Source organism: Rhinichthys klamathensis, unplaced genomic scaffold (assembly GCF_029890125.1).
Source record: "Rhinichthys klamathensis goyatoka isolate OS25496 unplaced genomic scaffold, OSU_Roscu_1.1 h1tg000090l_1, whole genome shotgun sequence".
Classification (NCBI taxonomy): Eukaryota; Metazoa; Chordata; class Actinopteri; order Cypriniformes; family Leuciscidae; genus Rhinichthys; species Rhinichthys klamathensis.
The window spans coordinates 4,027,435-4,047,655 of record NW_026606629.1 but is presented as its reverse complement, the minus strand read 5'-3'; the positions used below and the strand labels follow the sequence as shown (position 1 = coordinate 4,047,655).

Below are 20,221 nucleotides of genomic sequence, written 5' to 3'. Positions count from 1 at the left end.
GATCTGGTGACTGTGGAGGCCATTTTAGTACAGTGAACTCATTGTCATGTTCAAGAAACCAATTTGAAATGATTAGAGCTTTGTGACATGGTGGAAGTAGCCATCAGAGGATGGGTACATGGTGGCCATAAAGGGATGGACATGGTCAGAAACAATGCTCAGGTAGGCCGTGGCATTTAAACAATGCCCAATTGGCACTAAGGGGCCTAAAGTGTGCCAGGAAAACATCCCCCACACCATTACACCACCACCACCAGCCTGCACAGTGGTAACAAGGCATGATGGTTCCATGTTCTCATTCTGTTTACGCCAAATTCTGACTCTAACATCTGAATGTCTCAACAGAAATCGAGACTCATCAGACCAGGCAACATTTTTCCAGTCTTCAACTGTTCAATTTTGGTGAGCTCTTGCAAATTGTAGCCTCTTTTTCCTATTTTTAGTGGAGATGAGTGGTACCCGGTGGAGTCTTCTGCTGTTGTAGCCCATCCGCCTCAAGGTTGTGCGTGTTGTGGCTTCACAAATGCTTTGCTGCATACCTCGGTTGTAACGAGTGGTTATTTCAGTCACTGTTGCCCTTCTATCAGCTCGAACCAGTCTGGCCATTCTCCTCTGACCTCTGGCATCAACAAGGCATTTCCGCCCACAGAACTGCCGCTCACTGGATGTTTTTTCTTTTTCGGACCATTCTCTGTAAACCCTAGAGATGGTTGTGCGTGAAAATCCCAGTAGATTAGCAGTTTCTGAAATACTCAGACCAGCCCTTCTGGCACCAACAATCATGCCACGTTCAAAGTCACTCAAATCAACTTTCTTCCCCATACTGATGCTCGGTTTGAACTGCAGGAGATTGTCTTGACCATGTCTACATGCCTAAATGCACTGAGTTGCCGCCATGTGATTGGCTGCTTAGAAATTAAGTGTTAACGAGCAGTTGGACAGGTGTACCTAATAAAGTGGCCGGTGAGTGTATATATATATATATATATATATATATATACACACACACACACACACCTTAAGCAAAAGTTTTGACCAGTAAGTATTGTGACAAGTATTTCTGAGCACATTTCACACTGTCACGAATATCTGATTGCTATGATTTCCATCAAACTTAGTGCAGTAGATTGAGTTCTCACCATCTCATAACGCGCCCGTGAACGTGCATTTTGGAAGCGTGCAAACTCGCGGCGGTCGTGGACGGTAATGACTAGTTTCCAGAGGGCTAGCAGCACGATGCCCATCAACAAGATACTGCCAACAACTGCCAGAAGCACAGTCATGGCATTTGGGGCAACGGCACATTCTGTAAACACACAAATGCATGGCCATAATGTATGATGTGAAGTTTAGCTGAAACCCTTCTCGTTAGAAACAGTGTTTGGATTAGAAATAGCAACAACAACGAAAAAATATTATTTTGATCAAATTCTTCTTATACTTCCTCAAGATGAGTGTTTAACATGATTCAGAATGCAGTTTATTATAGAGGTAGTGCTAAATACTGACCTGGCTCTTTAAGAGCGGTGAGGACCGATTGGCCGTTGGCATGTTCGGAATAAGTGAACTTCATCACACAGTCATTCTCGGTCTTATACACGCATTGAACGGTGTTGGGAGCATCCGTTTCTGAAATAGAGAGAGGAGTTGGGTTCAATAAAACAGCGGTCCAAACTGTGCCTGAGGAAACAAACCGATAAAGCAGTACATGTCGAGACAATAGCATAATCTTGACGTGCTGAAAATATTTTTGGACCAGATCTTGCATTCCTCAACAAGGACCCAGATTAAATGTTTAAAATGTTATCAATTAAAATCCCAGACAAAAAAAAAAAAAAGGAAGTCTCTCCCTTCCTTACAGTCATTTAACTATGGAGCCTCTTTCTCTAAAAGAGCTGGAAGTTTCCGGTATGCACATGTGGAGTCCATTAAGTCAGTCAGCTGACTCAAACGACAGAGAAATGTTGTGAAACATCAAATCTATAATGCCTTCTTTTACAATTAGGGGAGACATGGAAAGGCCTTAAAGAGTTCACAAGCATCCTGAATGTTTCACTGCAATATCTCAGAGAATCTCAGAGTCCAGCATCATATTGCTCAACAATAAACATTCATTCATTCATTGAACCCATGTAAAAATGCCTCCTGCAATAAAACCTATAATAAAAGCCCTGGAGAAGTTCTCATAAACTTTATTAATAGCTTTTGAACTCTTATAAAACATTCATAATTATAAATAAATAAAACAAAAAACATAATATAAAAATCTAAATTAAATAATAAGATCCACATATGACAAAGCTAAACGTTTTATTCATTTTCCAAAGTGCTATTCTTTAGTAGTTTGTGCATTTTACATATTAGTGGTTTGAATTAATGGCAGGGTTGCGAGGAAGAGCAGTAAACACAGGCTTTCTCAGTGGGACACAGAACAGTGAGTGTTGCAGAGACGTCCAGACTCACATTCTCCAGATAATAACATAAACAGAGCTGGCCATGATACACCACAAACCGTGCTTCACCCTGCTGCGAGTAACACATTCATGACCTGGAAGCACAAACTGTGGGGCTCGACCAACAGTGTGTCCTGATGAGAGGGAAAACAGACAGATCTATGAACTGAGCTCCTTCATGATTTCAGCTGGATTCAAGTTCTCTCTCTGATTGAAGTTAAGGAAAATGTAAGTTAAGTAACCAGTGTGTTGATGACATTGGCTGGCAGTTAGTGTGCATGTTGATAGAATTTTCCGATCTCATTATATCATCTACCCCCTTTGACTATCCCACGTAAAAAAATGGTGAAGACAAAAAAAAAAAAAAAACATAAGCTATCAGTTGTCATGTTTTTTTTTTTTTTTCACAGTAAAAGTAAATGAACCCTTATGCTCAAAAGTGTCTTTGAATCTTTGAATAAGATGCCATATAGAACCACTGAAGGTGAGGTAGGCAACTAGCAATAGCAAGTTAAGTTAGCTTTGAAAGCATGAGATTCCACCCTCCCTTCACAGCGTTCTCCAAAGCCACGCCTCCTTCAGAACATAAACGCACACCGTAGGACATCGTATCATTGCATTCGGACCGAATGCAATGATTGGATGAAAATTTTTTGGTTCGGAGACTTCCACAGAAGATATATGTACATATTTTAATATTTAGACCACTTTTATTATTGATTGCTATCAGGATGTGAAGAGTTTCAACCAGTATAACAAAAATTATTGTGGTTTGTAAAATCGTGCTAAGACATTTTCTTCACTTACCTGCTTGCTTTATTATACCAGGGGTATGAAAATAACAATCATTAAAATTCTTTCCTCACATGCACAAGCTGTAAATAACATGTTTTGATAACTGGGTAAAGTTTAGTATCGCATGGATGAGTGGGAAGGAAGGAAGGAAAGAAAGAAAGAAAGAAAGAAAGAAAGAAAGAAAGAAAGAAAGAAAGAAAGAAGGAAAGAAGGAAAGAAGGAAAGAAGGAAAGAAGGAAAGAAGGAAAGAAAGAAAGAAAGAAAGAAAGAAAGAAAGAAAGAAAGAAAGAAAGAAAGAAGGAAAGAAAGCATTTTCTTCAATCAGTTTTTCTCAGAGGAAAACATGTGTCTGTGCAGGGTGGAGAGATACAGTGATAGAGAAGCCGCCCCAAAACACTAGAAAAAATCTTTCAATGTCAAGTGTTTGAGTGTGCACTCACTAAGGGTTTCAACGGTCATGATCTCATCCTTGCACATGCGCTGACAGGTCTGGTTGTCGGCCAGTCTCCCCGTGTTAAAAAGATGACACTCGATGCATTCCCTGAGGAGAAACATTTAGAAAGATCATTCAAACTATAACTAACACAATACTAAAAAGTTTGACAGGCTTGAGTCTAAACAAAAGTCAATGAAAAAGAAAAGACATCTCAGACCCTGTCAGTCAGCTTTGATCAATCTAATAGAGAACATGTGTTAATGTATGCAGTTTGAATAACATCTGATGTGGCATGCTTCCTAATGCCACAGAAGGTAAAAACATTAAAACACACTGTTCTGACAAGTATAACCACAATATTTAAACATTATACATGTTAACATGGGACGAGTGAAAAAAATAGGTTTATAATTGCTTTCTAGTGTCTTTGAGTATTAAGCTCAGCAACTCAACAATGGAGTAAGAACTCATGATTTATGAAGGACAAAGTGGGTCATAAGTGCTTTTCAATGTAACTTGTTAATAGTACAGATTCATTTTGATATATATCAGAACCATCATGCTTATACCAGTGTTTGAAAGGACCTAGCAAATCTTGGTGTTACATACACTGCCGTTTGAAAGTTTGGAGTCTGTAAAATGTACAGAAAATACAGTAAAATCAGTAATATTGGGAATTTCTTTAAAGAAAAATCATAACTGACCCCAAGCTTTTGACTGATGGTGTAAATATTATCAAAGTACTGCAATTCTTCACTGGAATGCGACTAGTATGTAGCAAATTAAATTTTAGAAACAGAAAGGACCAATTTAAAGAAACAGAAGGATGAAACAGACAGTATGCTATCGGTTGCAATATGCAGTAAAAATCACTTAGCAATTTTTTTTAAACAATGACGTATAAACTTTTAAAGACAGCGTTACATTAGAATCATTAGAAACTGAAAATACTTATAAATTAGCTTTGGTTAAGTCAGTTTGAGCATCCTCAGTCATATACCTCTTTGTTCCACAGGCATCTGGACAGGTGGGACATTTTTCGCAGGTGTCCCCAAACGCCCCTGGCTCAGCGCACTGGCACCGCCCACACACACAGCTGCCCCGCCCGCTACAGATCTTCCCGTCGTCTGACACACAGGAAGCCGTCTCTGTAGAGCAATTACAGTTGTCTCCAATATAACCAGCATGGCATTTACACTCACCGCAGTGGCATTCCCCATGACCTGGAAAACAGGGAAAGATAGGCTCAGAATAAACTTCATATAACTTGTGACATTCAGTCAAAAAGCTGCTATGTGCAAAAATCCTGCACTAACAAATGTGGTTAACTCACTGGCGCGTGGACAAGGTCTAAACACAAAGACCTCTCAGAATCGTATAATACTGTATACACAAATATACGCATTGAGAGTCTGCATAGAACCATCATTTACTGACATTAATGGAAACACAAGCGTTCCACATTTCTCTGTCATGGCACAAAGATGACTGCTGTCTACTTCTCCCACATTCTCTGAAGTCTCTCTGTCCACGGCCGAGCACATTCCAGTGGACTGATTACATGCAGATCTCAGAGGATTCTTGGCATGTGTCTCCATCACTGAGCGTGAGCAAAACTCTTTGTGTGTTGAAGCAAATGTGCTATAGTCGCTGTGTGAATGACCCGACTGAAAGTTTACATTATGATATAGTAGAGTACGAAAACGTGAAGGGTCTTACTGTGAAAAGGATCTAAAAACAAGACACGCTTTCATGGCAAAACAGCTGTGAACAGATTGAAAGCAGTAACGGACACTTGGTGTGGCATCAGCTGCCGCTGCAGCCTCAAAGCAATGATTGCACAAGAACAGGAAAACGTTGGAAAAATTGAACACCCATACTCCATAGTTGCAGTTTTGTGCTTGTGCAGTCCAAAGAGGTCTCCACATTGTGCTGGGCATATTAACTTGCAGGAAAGATGAGAAGAACTGCATTGAAAGTCACCGTTTACCCATAAATGAAAGTTCTGCCACTATTTACTTATACTCATGTTGTTGCATTAATTGATATTTTTTTCCCTGTAGAAAGTAGACATTTTCTGTAGAAAGAGGACCTTCATGCAGTTCACAGTGACCAGAGGGTGTCAAGCAAACACATCATAAAATGAGTGAAATACGTAATATTCTCTACTGTCGTATGGCAAGAGCTGCTTCACAGTTCTTCAAAATATTTGTTTTCCAAGGAAAATTAACAGCATATGGTTTGGAATAATATGGGAGTGAATAACAGTACTATTCAAAAGTTTGGGGTCAAAATGTTTAAGATATAAATGTTCTTCTATTTATAACTGTTTATAACCATTTATAATGGTTTTCAACATTGTTAAGAAATGTTTCTTGAGCACCAAATCAGCATATTAGAATGATTTCTGAAGGATCATGTGACACTGAAGAATTTTTGCTTAATTACATTTTAAAACATTAAAATGATTTTATTATTATTTTATTTAAAATGATTTGAATAGTAATTAAAATGTACAACTGTACGGTTTTACTGTAATGGGGAAAGTTTTGGGTGAAGTATCCCTTTAAAGACACAGCACATCCTCACAACTGCTACTGATAAGAAACATGAACTACCGTGGGAGATGCTGTCAAACTAATCTCGTGAGAAAAGTATGAAGTTACATGACACTCTTAGGTGAAAAACATACGTATAGTGAGGGATGATGTGTCTGACACACACACACACGGTCCATTGAGGCCATGCTGGTCAGCTCCCACACAATAAATGTTTCTTTGTGGTGCCACAGCAGAACTAAAACAATCCAGGAATGTGCAACCACTGAATTCTTCTCTGACAAACACAAAGTTTTCCTGAGAGATACAATACACCTTCACGCGGTTCCCCATTTCTTTTTTATAGAACAAAAAAAGTCCATTATTAAAGGTCTTTGTTAGAAAGACGTATTTTAAAGTAATAGTCCAAGTCTGTTAAGGTTATGGGAGTAATACAAGGAAGAAAAAAAAGTCCTGATAGTTAAATGTAATATGCCACGCCTTGGGGTGTATTCTGTTTGAGACAGTAATCACAGAGTACACCTTTACTGAATGAATGACCCTCTGAACAAATCTGGCATGAACAAAGACGTGTTGTGGCGTGTTCTCCACACCTGCTTTCTAAAGGTGTGTGTGACAGTAGTTACTCTAAAATAACATCATTCGCAGGCTTCCCTTTTTTCCCACAGACATTCAGAACTAAGAGAGTCTTCATATTTTACGCACTGAGCTAGAATATCAAGTCATAATCTTAACACAAATAATATTAACTAACAATGAGCAATACATTTGTTACTATAGTTAATCTTTGTTAATGTTAGTTAATCAAAAAAATAGCTGTTCATTGTTTGTTCATGTTAGTTTACAGTACTGTTAACAAATACAACCTTTGATTTTAATAATGTATTAGTAAATGTTGAAATTAATATTAACTAAGATTAATCAATGCTGCAGAAGTATTGTTCATTCTTAGTTAATGTTAACTAAGGTAGTTAACTAATGAACCTTATTGTAAAGTGTTACCAATATAAAAAATGCTAGAGAATCGATGCAGACCTGCTCTCCCAGCATTCCCGAATCCAGTCTTTTATTTAGGTCACTGAATAAATGTGCTGTTGCCATGCCAGAAAGGCAGATCCATGTTTGAAAGCCTCAGGGAATGAACCTCAGCCCATTTCTACCACATCCACAGTTAAACTCGACAAATTCACACATGAGTGAGTCCAAAGCCACGCAAGCACTGAAATATGTCAATTACCGTTGACCTCAAGTATCAGGTTTATTTAAGGGTGCAAAGTTTCACAGTCAACACAGAGTCTGTGCTTGTAAAATCCAGTGTTTGAATAGTGTAAACTTGAGCTCTATTGCTGTGAAGTCTTTGTGAAGGGCATAGCCATCCTTGTGTGATGAAAATGTCCTTTTTCCTGCCTTTAAATTACTAAAACATAAATTACTAAAACAACAGATTGAGATTAACATGACAGACATTTTGTAAAGAAAATTTTTAGGCTTGTAATCTTCATTAATTTTAATGAATGAGCAATGAAACGTATTGATAGCATGCTCATACACCAAACTGAAGTGGAAAGGAAAAGCAAACAAAATGTAGAAAAAGAAAATAACGCTGAGCTTCCCAATGCAAAATACTTCCAAAGGCTGGAAGTGACCAGTCTAAATATTTCCTGTCTGCATGCTTGAGTGTATGTTTGTTCTAGTTTCTTGTACAAACATCATATTACCAGTGTAGTTATTAACTAAAAGTATTAAAAAATCACATAATACCTTAAAGTATTATCCTAAAAATCCTAAATTGGATTTTAGTCATTCTCCATTTCTAAAATTAAACCATTAGTAAGATTTAAATGTAGGACCTCTACTTTTCAACAATATATTTTTTTGCTTACTTAAAAGAACATTTTACTTCCTTAAACATTTAAATCCGTTCAGTATCAAATATGTTATTTAAACAAGCTACATTCCGAGAAACCATTTGTCACTGTATCGCTATTGGTCGACTGATATGCTGACCCTGACCTGTCCTTCCTGTGATAAAGACCCCTTTAGCCTCTGTAGTCCCACAGGAAGTGTACATCCAGCTGCTGAAGCAACATTCCTCTTTATATTGTAAGATTTTAGCTGCACGCTTCATTTCACTCTACTTAAATCATTTAAAATTAGATTCTTGAGCTATAGTGTATCATCACACTCATCTCAGTTTATAGAGGAGAGTGAATGAACTGTGTTTGCTAACACCAGAGACTACGACTACTACTTTATTCTAGCTCTCTATCCAAAGCATATAGACTGTTCAAGCCACAGAAAGCCAAATGTTTTGCTGAAAAATGCACAATACACAATCTTCCAGTCTAGGCTGAAGTCATTAAGTAGTACATTAAGAACAATTTAATAAATTTAAGAGATTTAACGCATTGTAGCAGGGCCTAAAACTAACTTTTGGCCATACCTGCCAATGGCCAGTGACTTAAGAAAATGCAGAGGAGTTCCTCTACTAACCAATAGTACTATACTAATAGCAGAACTACAACAACTATCACTACAACTACCACAACTAAAATGGTTTTCAACAAACTTGTATAAATCAAAGACCAAACTAATAATGCTTATTTGCAGTTAAACTATTGTGTCAATAAGTGTGAAGTACAGCATGTAAAGATTTAAGTTACCAAAACATAATTCAACCACAAAACCTAATGCTACGCTTCTTTTTTGTGAGCATAATGTAGTTAGCAGGAGTGAAAGAACTTGCCGACTGAGTTCAGATACAAACATGGTTTTATATGGTCATGGTTTGTGGCTTGTCTGTCTTTTTTGTGGTGGCAACTTAAAATAGATCGTCCTTTGGATCTGGAAAAAACACTCCGAAAGCCCTGTAATCACTGGAGTGCAGTGAGAGCACAGGGTGTGCAAACTATGCCACGTTCCAGTTCCACCCAGTGAGGAACCACCAGCAGAACACACTTCTGCTCCAGGGGCATCTCACTTCCCCGTCTGGAGCTGCGAGAGTGAGCCGTTTTCAGAAATGCTGATCAAACAACTAGCAGGCTACTCAACGACTTACGAAAACGTGTCACCACAGACTCAGTGGTCATTCTTCCTTCCCTACGAAAGAAGAAACAAACAAGTGCTGTTGAAACGGAAGAAATCATTTCATGATGTGAGTAACTCAACTCCATATTTTCAGTGGAAAGTTCAAGACAAAATAATTTAAGGAAAAGCTTTCAAAAACTGCTAAATATAGAGCCAAAAGGAGCTGTTGTAAATGACAAAGGGTAAAGGAGAATTTAAAAACAAAATTTGACTTATACTGACCCACGTTTTGTGATGTAGTGTTTAAAGACTTCCATGACCTCTCTGAGGAGTTCGAGTATATGTGTGACATTGACCACAGAGACACAACATTATACATCTGGAGACAACACAAGGAAGCCATGGTCTTTAATAGGAGTCATCCGGTTTTTACAGGCCTCTGATCAAGCACTGATCTAATAAAGTGTTTCATGCACCAATTGACCAGTTTTCCTCTAGGTCATTACTCGATCTTATTTTCTAGGTCATTACTATGGCAAAAAAAATGCACACTACCGTTCAAAAGATTTTAAAATCTCTTATACTCAAGGCTGCTTTCATTGGAGCAGAAATTAGTAAATATTGTGAAATATATTATTAAAATAACCATTTTCTATTTTAACATAATTTAAAAAGTCATTTATTACAGTGATGGCACAGCTGAATTTTCAGCATCATTACCCCAGTCTTCATTGTCACATGATCCTTCAAAAATCAATCATTCTAATATGCTGATTTGCGGCTCAAGAAACATTCTTCTTGTGTGTGAATAATGGACATATACACTCACCTAAAGGATTCTTAGGAACACCATACTAATACTGTGTTTGACCCCCTTTCGCCTTCAGAACTGCCTTAATTCAACAAGGTGCTGAAAGCATTCTTTAGAAATGTTGGCCCATATTGATAGGATAGCATCTTGCAGTTGATGGAGATTTGTGGGATGCACATCCAGGGCACGAAGCTCCCGTTCCACCACATCCCAAAGATGCTCTATTGGGTTGAGATCTGGTGACTGTGGGGGCCATTTTAGTACAGTGAACTCATTGTCATGTTCAAGAAACCAATTTGAAATGATTCGAGCTTTGTGACATGGTGCATGATCCTGCTGGAAGTAGCCATCAGAGGATGGGTACATGGTGGCCATAAAGGGATGCACATGGTCAGAAACAATGCTCAGATAGGCCGTGGCATTTAAACGATGCCCAATTGGCACTAAGGGGCCTAAAGTGTGCCAAGAAAACATCCCCCACACCATTACACCACCACCACCAGCCTGCACAGTGGTAACAAGGCATGATGGATCCATGTTCTTATTCTGTTTACGCCAAATTCTGACTCTACCATCTGAATGTCTCAACAGAAATTGAGACTCATCAGACCAGGCAACATTTTTCCAGTCTTCAACTGTCCAATTTTGGTGAGCTCTTGCTAATTTTAGCCTCTTTTTCCTATTTGTAGTGGAGATGAGTGGTACCCGGTGGGGTCTTCTGCTGTTGTAGCCCATCAGCCTCAAGGTTGTGCGTGTTGTGGATTCACAATGCTTTGCTGCATACCTCGGTTGTAACGAGTGGTTATTTCAGTCAAAGTTGCTCTTCTATCAGCTTGAATCAGTCGGCCCATTCTCCTCTGACCTCTAGCATCAACAAGGCATTTTCGCCCACAGGACTGCCGCATACTGGATGTTTTTCCCTTTTCACACCATTCTTTGTAAACCCTAGAAATGGTTGTGCGTGAAAATCCCAGTAACTGAGCAGATTGTGAAATACTCAGACCGGCCCGTCTGGCACCAACAACCATGGCACGCTCAAAATTGCTTAAATCACCTTTCTTTCCCATTCTGACATTCAGTTTGGAGTTCAGAAGATTGTCTTGACCAGGACCACACCCCTAAATGCATTGAAGCAACTGCCATGTGATTGGTTGATTAGATAATTGCATTAATGAGAAATTGAACAGGTGTTCCTAATAATCCTTTAGGTGAGTGTATATGGAAGCTGCCAAAACCAAGATAACTGCCCCTTGCTAATGTTTTTCAATTATTTCCATGCCTTATTTCTGCATGTGCTATTTCTTTTGTTAACCGCACACAAAATCTATATGTAAACTTGTCTGACTTTACTTGTTTAGCTCAAGCCCTGAAAAGTGCCCAAAGCGTCTCGATTGGTCCTAGTATAGGTCATAAACCCCACCTCCACGTGTTATTCAACGGGAAGTGAGACTAAACAATTAAATTACACTTCAAATATCTTTTTTCCAAAGGTGGTTTCTGTCATTTGCTGTCGTTTTCATCACGATGATGTAAGTTCAAGTGTCTGTTTATAAAATAAGTTTTGTTTTTAGTTAGTTACGTGATGCTATAAAAACGGTGGTGTGACGTCATGATTGACAGGTTCTCTGAGCAAAGTAGTCACTGAAGCACCAACTGACTTTTTTTTCAGGATCTTCGGAGGACTGAGGAGATTGTATTTACTTTATTTTAACAAGCCTCTTGTCGTACTCCAATCAACAGACATCAAAATTGGCTTTACTTCCTGCTCACTACTGCGCAGGTCTGGTCCCGAGATCGCTACTGCGCAGACTCAAGTCCCAAGATGTCAGCGCCATATCGGGACACTGGCGGCTTCACTTCTCAACAATGGAAGAGAGCGAAGGGGCGTCGTCCATCTTTTTTTACAGTCTATGGTTTAGCTAAAAAAGTACAACTCATCTGTCAATAAAGAAAGATGTGCAATGTAAGTATGTAGGCCAAGACACGGCAAGCTGCCTCTTGTAGTTGTGCCTTTCGAGTGGTGACGAAGTCTTGGCAGGAAAAACAGAAGGTCTATAGATGCCTGACATGTGGTGTCTGTTCTCTTTACAAGATTCCGTAGTAACCAGGAAACCTCATTGTATTCCGAAGAGAATAAAATAAGTTAAAAAATAATCAGGAAATAACTCACATGTTTCTCCACTTAATGAGCACATCTGAACTCTGGTGGAGAGCAGAGAAATTATATTTAAGAAAATTAACGCAGTCAGAAGTTTTGTCTCATGTGACTGGAGGGTAACATCTCATGCTCCAGTGACAATAACAATTACAGAGTAGGCATACAAGATAAATACTGTTTTCTTCTGCAACACTGTCTTCTGACGCCTTTTAAATAAACAGGTAGGCTGGGGACAACAATGCACAAAGTAATGTATAATGCTTTTAAAAACATGAACGGATCACTATAGTTTGGGCCTGCAGTACATACGTTTTCTACTCAGGAACAAGCTAATGTTTCTGTGCATGCGTCACTGCTGGTTTGGTATGGTGTAAGGTTTTACATTAAATACTGTTAAATGAACTACACGTTTCTGCTGATGTAAAGCACAAGTGTGGGAAGTGCCAGGGCGATAAGCCAAAAAAACACCATGTCTAGAACTTAAAGTCTCTTAAAAAACATCTATAAACAGGTTTAAATGAGAAATGCATAACAGTTCTGTGGCTTGTCTAAATAAAAATACTGACTAATCTCATGTATTTGAAACCAAAGATAGAAAGACAGTGTAGTGTTTTTGACAGTCCAGTGTTTCTAGTCACAAAGCCGACTGCAGAGACAGTGTTTGTGTCCACAAGGATAGGCAGACTTTGACTTATCACGAATCTTACCCGCACCTTTGCATTCCAAAATTGGATTGGATATCTTTCCAGAGGAGGTTAAACACATTTAAAACAGCGAAGCAATTTTCGTGCCAACAATTAATAAATACTTCAATGCCGAAAAAAATGCCTTAAATTGTTGTTAGGATGTCGGTAATATGTCAGGTTACTGTGTGTACTGGTCTATAACAACAGACTAGTCAACTTTTCCCAAATGGTACCTCGCATGGAAAAATCATTATCCTGTTACAATTTGTTGCCCAGAGCAGGTCAATTAAAGGCGTAGTAATCCCATTGTAGCAATGTGGTCACTTAAAGTCAGATTTGAAAACCAACTAAACAAGACCAAGATGAATAAGTTTGGGTGTGTTTTACCAACGCTTGAGACGACACACAAAGTGACAGATGAGATTTGTTTTTTTTAGCACTGACTGATTGCAGTGTACTGATGACACTGCAAGACTTCAATCTGCTCGGATCTGACTGAAAACTAAAAAAAAAAAGCATGGACTATTATCACGTTTGAAGGTTCACCAAAAGCATCAGGTTAGTGTCACTCAAATATGAACCACCGCACAAATCATGCAGTGACATGCAGAAAAACATCTTCATGAATCAATAAAACCTTCTGTTTGACAGCTCAAACTCCTATCTGCCCAGAAGGGCAATGGTTTTTTTAAATGCAATTTTCAATCTTACATCCTACTTTCTAATAAAATACGAAGTAGCTAAGATTTGGGGCGTGAATGTACATGCAACATCCATTCATAAGGCGTGATATTTCAAAGGACGAATAACTGAAAACCACCTATAACGAGTATCTTTTGACATTCTATTCTTTTGAAATGTTTTGTGTAAAGGCTTGGCATTTAAAGTATGGCAGAAAAGTCTGTCAGAAGCGAAGCAGGATCCATGGGAGATGCTTTATTTGTTTAGCACGCTAATCCAGGTCCTCGAGGCTTCTAGAATCTAGACGATCCTCTTTCCATCCGGACTGGGTTTGTTTAACTGAGCTTTTCATTTTGCTGGTGCATTTGGGGACGGTTTTAGGGAGTGGAGCACATCTGAGGGATTGAGTCAAAGTCCAACAAACTCCACTGTTTGGTAAACTGCAAGTAGAGGAGTCTATTGAGTTCAACAGAGGGGATCTACATACACCATTTTCATCACACAAAAATGTGTGCATATCCATTAATAATATTACCCATGAAAGGTACTTCAAACTCCAGGACTCTCATCCCCATAGAAATGGAAATGCATCTTGCTGCCACATCAAAAACATGCATTTCACAAAGGAGTTCTGCTAGCAAATGTGCTCTCATCACAGTCAATGGACTAAGGAGTGAACATTGACCTCTATTCCAAAGTCCAATTTTGCTTATGGTTCTTGCAGCTCTATTGTTCAACACGTGACCACATTGCTCTGATAAAGTCCCACAGGACACAACATGACAAAAATCAGATAAGTGTTTATATCCAATCTTGTCAACCAAAGAATGCCAGATTTTCCTGCATTTATGATGACAGTAAAGCAGTGAAGGTCTTGTCTGTTTGTTTGCATCTAAGGTCAGTGTGTTGCCAGGTGCTGATGTCATTTACTGAGTTAAGAGAGGATGCAGGGGTGTGGAAAAAGAAACTCAAACAGACGTCAATGTTCTGTGTACAGTTAGAAAGAGGAGTTGGTGGATAATGTTCTGTTCGCCAAAAGTTAAACGGAACCACGTTATGTCCAAATTACAGCATATGTTTGGTATTCAACACACAACGTCTATTCTGCTCCATGCTAAAGCTTATACAAGCTAACATCTGAAAGTTGTACAAATCTTAAAAAACAGCTTCAAAAACAACTAGGCTAGGTGTCTAACATATTTCTTGGATCTGCAAATGTTTTTGAGAAAAACTACATATATGACCACAATAACAAACATCCCATCACTCCTGATATGTTATTACAAGTTAGTGACACTTGTTTGAAAGCCCATGTATAATTGTATACTGCTTGAGGTCAAGTGCATGAGATTGAACAGATTCACATGTTTTTCTCAGGTTAAGACGATACATGTTTTTGATGAAACACTGTCTATACACACTGCAATTCAAAAGCTTTGGGTTGGTAAGACTTTTTTAATGCTTTTGAATGAAGTCTCTAATGCTCACCAAGGCTGCATTTTTCTTGATAAAAAAATACAGTAAAACAAATAATTTATAATAACGGGTTTCTGTTGTAATATATGTTACGATGTTGTTTATTCTCTCTTACATTACATTAATTCGATTATATTTTGTTGTAAAAGTTCTGTTGTGTCAAGTCACCTTTAGCGTTAGTGTTCTCTATGGTATATATTCTTAAATCTATTATTTTCAATTTGCTCAACAAACTTTGTCACGTCAGGTAGTAGTCTAACGTGTATGTTGAGTCACGCCGCAACAGCTAAAAGCTGTCCACACTGGACACGACAAAGTGATCGATGCAAATCCATTTGTCCTTCGTATCAGAAGTAGCGCGAGCGCTTGGAGTACCACATCACAACTAGAACGGGGCATCAGTTTACGCTTGAGAATTTGTTGTCACGCGGCTTGCGCCACATTCATTGCAGACAGCATCACTGATTATAATGGGTTCTATTCGCTTTTGTGGCGTTGCGTCGTGCCACCAGCGTCTGGTGTAGACATGGTGTAAGAAAGTTATACATCACAATTATGAAATATCAATGCTCATATTAATTTAAAGTGCTACTCTACATGCTAAAAATGCAAGTTCATAGAACTTAGTATATTGTGTTTGATGAAAGCAAAGACACTTTAATTGTTAAGTTAAGTAAACTCAAAAAAGTCCTGAAACTGGTTGCCTCAAGTTTTTGAGTTCCCTCACCTTCTGATACCTTTAAAACAAACACACACATGCTCACATTTAAAATGATAATTGACTAAGTCTACACAACAACGTTGAAAATGTAAAGAAAAAAAGGGCACATTTATATGTCTGGTGCATTTAGTTACTATCTAGGTCTCTGTGTAAATAAGAAATTAAAATCAGCAGCAGATGTATAGAACAGCACTACAAAGCAAAGGTTTACTACGGGCTAAATAGTTTTAAGATACTGTCATGCTCACACTTCTAAACACTCAAAGCTATTGTGCAGAGATTCAAAACATATGTACAATAATAAGTTTTAATATGGTAAACCTTTGACTGACATGAAGCATGTGAACGAAGTATGTAAGAATATCAAGAAAAAAAAACCTTGTGCACTTCCAGCAGCCATCACACTAAATCCAGTCAGTTCAGCAGATTCAAAAGTCTTTCACTATGACAGCAGAGCACAAACTAATCATTCAAACGCAACAAAGGACACACAGATGTCTTATCAGCGCAGTGCTGTCTGTCTGTGGGAGCACTTCAGGCTGCTATCAGCATGACAACAAGGCCACGCTGATCCGCAATACACAAAAATGAATATATTTAGAGCTGAATGTACAAACTTGATATGAAATTCAGGTTTTCTATGTTATTACACAGCTCTATTTCTGATCACAGCATTCTGCTGTGAAATATTTTATCCGTAAAACTATAATTGACCCAGAAGTATCTGTGTTATACGCATCACTTTTGCGTTGGTTGTCTTCACCCTGTGAAGGATTGTTTTTGCGGATAATGACCGGCTGACTCAACATTAGTTTTTCCATGGCTTCATATATCATATAAATAGGGAAATCTATATTACAGAATGATATTAACATCATGATTCAATGATCCAGGCCGGGTGACCGTTGCATTTTCTTATGGCTTTATTTTCTGCAACTACTACTAACAAAATGCTGTTTTAGGTAACAACAGGGTGCGGTATGTGATACGCAATTAAGATAACAGCTGAGTAAACCATTTCAATAGCACTTCCATCAAAGAGTGTGGTTAAAGAAAAACAATACTTTGTTTACTCCAGCTGTATGAACAAAGGACCTGCGATGAGATGACTAAACGCCTGTGAAGAGACGACTCAATGCCGGCGATATGTTATGCCCTAATTAATACATGATTAACTAACTGTATTTTTCTATTTACATTTCTGAAATGCACTTTCTGTAAAGCTGCTTTGAAACAATATGTATTGTGAAAAGCGCTATACAAATAAATTTGAATCGAATTGAACTATGCTTAAGAGACCAATAATAAGAGTGCTTTTGTTCATTTTAAAGTCATGTTTACATTTAAATGGATTTAAAAATATCTTTAAAGTAACTTTGAAAAATAACCGCTATTATATATACCTATATATTGACTGTTTGTCTACAAAGGGTTACAAAACATCTTTACAAAAACAGTTTATTCTTGCCCAGCTGTAATAAGAAGCCATCAGCCAATCACCTTCAGGAGTCACAACATGCTCACCAAGCCCAGTGATCCAGTACTAATGTGGCACAGGAAGAAGCTCCTAACCACAGGTATCCTAAACACTCACTGACTGATTCATCTTTGAGTTTTAGATCAAAATAAATAAGTTAATTAAAAATAAACGAGCACTTTACACATCAAAAAGAAAAAAAAATGTGTTGGTGTCAGCACTACACCCTAATAACCTAACCACCCATCAATTTGGGTCATCCAAAACAATTTGGGTCATACAAAAAAATGGCAATAATAATAACAACAACATAGACAACAACATAGACAAAATTGGACAGTAAATTTCTTTTACACTACAAGTTACAATATTAATGTGTCTCAAATATTTTAAGTTAAATATTAAAAACTAGAGCTCTTATTTTGGTAAAAAAAAAAAAAAAAAAAAAACCTGTAGTGACCCTTAATTCTGTTTAGTTAATGATGCTCATTACAAATCTCCTAAAATGCTGAAAACATTTTTGTCCACAAAAAAAAAAAAAAAATACAAATGTGACAAATTGATCCTGGCATATTAGCAGTGACATGTAGATATGAAGTTTATGTGGAACAGCATTTACTGCAAAACTGAGGCATTTTGAGACACTGAAAACACTGGATTATGAGCTGCTCATGTGTTAATGAACACAATGCTGCATTTCACCCAGAAACACGCAGTGCATCAGAATAAATCACAGCCTTTTGTGATGTGATAATCAGACTAAGCCATATCTCAAGTTCAAATTTATTTAGACTAGTGCAATGCCCGTGCAAAATCAGTTTTTGTGTGTTAATAGTAATTATTGGTTTGGTATGTTTGAGTTGCTGAATAGCCTAGGCTACTGTTACACAGGAGCCTAAACTCTGAGAAAACGATAACGTTAAATCGCACCAGAATAAAATATAATATTCCGAATTAAACAGTGTAGCTGACTTACAGATTCAGTTAACATCCACAAATGAATAAGTGCGACGATTCAGGGGAGGTTCAGACCTTGGCTGGAGCAGCTACACAGTCAGCTCAGAGAAAACGCTACGCTCGAGCAAACAGTTTGCTCTCTAATGTCAGAATTATTTTGGGGAGTGGCCACTCAGTGTGCAGTGTGAGCCAGAGTGGACAGCGGCAAAAGCCAATGTGTGCTTATTTTACCGATATATTTACCGATATCTTTTGCATTTCTAATCCAAACATCATCAAACTTGGCACTGCACTTACGCGTGCCCGTAGCAAGACACATGTCAAGTTTGAAATCCATCGGACTAACGGTTTGAGAGATATGCGAATAACAGATATGCCAGTTCAAAATCAGTTTTTGTACGAGTTTTTAGTAATTGTTGGTTTGGTGTGTTTGAGTGCTTATTGTTACAATTACACAGCAAAAGTTCAGTGACATTTTTATTTGTGCATGGTAGAAAGAAAATACTGATACTGACAATGACATACAATAAATATGGAAAATTGAACAACATGGTTGCAAAACAATTTATAATGGTGATATTAGGTGACATGTATTTGGGTATCTGTGTACAGGTAGCAGGAGTTTAGATTAGATTAGATTAACATTAGTCAACTTTGTTGTCATTGTGCAGATTACAATTAGAGACAATGAAAGGCAGTTAGTGTCTTTTATGTTTAGTTGGTGAATAGCATAGGCTACTATTACACAGTAGCGATAATGTTAAGCGCACCAGGATAAAATGTAATATTCAGAAGTAAACAGTGTAGCTGACTTACAGTTTCAGTTAACATCCACAAATGAATAAGCGCGACGATTCAGGGAACAGCTACACAGTGAACTCTGAGAAAAAGCTACGCTTGAGCAAACAGTTTGTGAATAGGTTACTACAAATGATGGAGGCCGTGAATAAAATAATATTCAGATATTTTTCAACCACAACCCTCTAATGTCAGAATGTTTATTTTTAAACCACAACCTTCAAAACATCTTCAATGTGTGCTTTTACCGAGGTATGCGAATAAAAGACACACAGACAGACGTTTCTGTAATTTATAGATAGATGTATGTCTGTGTATAGGCTATAATATATATATATATATATATATATATATATATATATATATACACTCACCGGCCACTTTATTAGGTACACCTGTCCAACTGCTCGTTAACACTTAATTTCTAAGCAGCCAATCACATGGCGGCAACTCAGTGCATTTAGGCATGTAGACATGGTCAAGACAATCTCCTGCAGTTCAAACCGAGCATCAGTATGGGGAAGAAAGTTGATTTGAGTGACTTTGAACGTGGCATGATTGTTGGTGCCAGAAGGGCTGGTCTGAGTATTTCAGAAACTGCTAATCTACTGGGATTTTCACGCACAACCATCTCTAGGGTTTACAGAGAATGGTCCGAAAAAGAAAAAACATCCAGTGAGCGGCAGTTCTGTGGGCGGAAATGCCTTGTTGATGCCAGAGGTCAGAGGAGAATGGCCAGACTGGTTCGAGCTGATAGAAGGGCAACAGTGACTGAAATAACCACTCGTTACAACCGAGGTATGCAGCATAGCATTTGTGAAGCCACAACACGCACAACCTTGAGGCGGATGGGCTACAACAGCAGAAGACTCCACCGGGTACCACTCATCTCCACTACAAATAGGAAAAAGAGGCTACAATTTGCAAGAGCTCACCAAAATTGAACAGTTGAAGACTGGAAAAATGTTGCCTGGTCTGATGAGTCTCGATTTCTGTTGAGACATTCAGATGTTAGAGTCAGAATTTGGCGTAAACAGAATGAGAACATGGAACCATCATGCCTTGTTACCACTGTGCAGGCTGGTGGTGGTGGTGTAATGGTGTGGGGGATGTTTTCCTGGCACACTTTAGGCCCCTTAGTGCCAATTGGGCATCGTTTAAATGCCACGGCCTACCTGAGCATTGTT

General features: G+C 38.2%; 2 protein-coding genes across 3 annotated transcripts in view; both read right to left on the bottom strand.

The window, feature by feature from the left end:
• tnfaip6 (tumor necrosis factor, alpha-induced protein 6) overlaps nt 1–20,043 on the bottom strand; it is a 39,873-nt gene extending 19,830 nt beyond the window's left edge. Inside the window, exon 1 of the mRNA XM_056251887.1 lies at nt 20,040–20,043. The gene's annotated coding sequence lies outside the window, so the exon portion shown is untranslated. The remainder of the gene's footprint in view (nt 1–20,039) is intronic.
• The window catches only part of itgb5 (integrin, beta 5), a 42,435-nt gene that overhangs the window by 1,374 nt on the left and 20,840 nt on the right, over nt 1–20,221 (bottom strand). For both annotated transcript variants that reach the window (XM_056251884.1, XM_056251885.1), the window contains 4 exons: nt 4,685–4,907; nt 3,689–3,789; nt 1,510–1,629; nt 1,140–1,306 (listed from right to left, as the gene is read on the bottom strand). In XM_056251884.1, the coding sequence (XP_056107859.1) occupies nt 1,140–1,306; nt 1,510–1,629; nt 3,689–3,789; nt 4,685–4,907 (611 nt within the window). The remainder of the gene's footprint in view (nt 1–1,139; nt 1,307–1,509; nt 1,630–3,688; nt 3,790–4,684; nt 4,908–20,221) is intronic.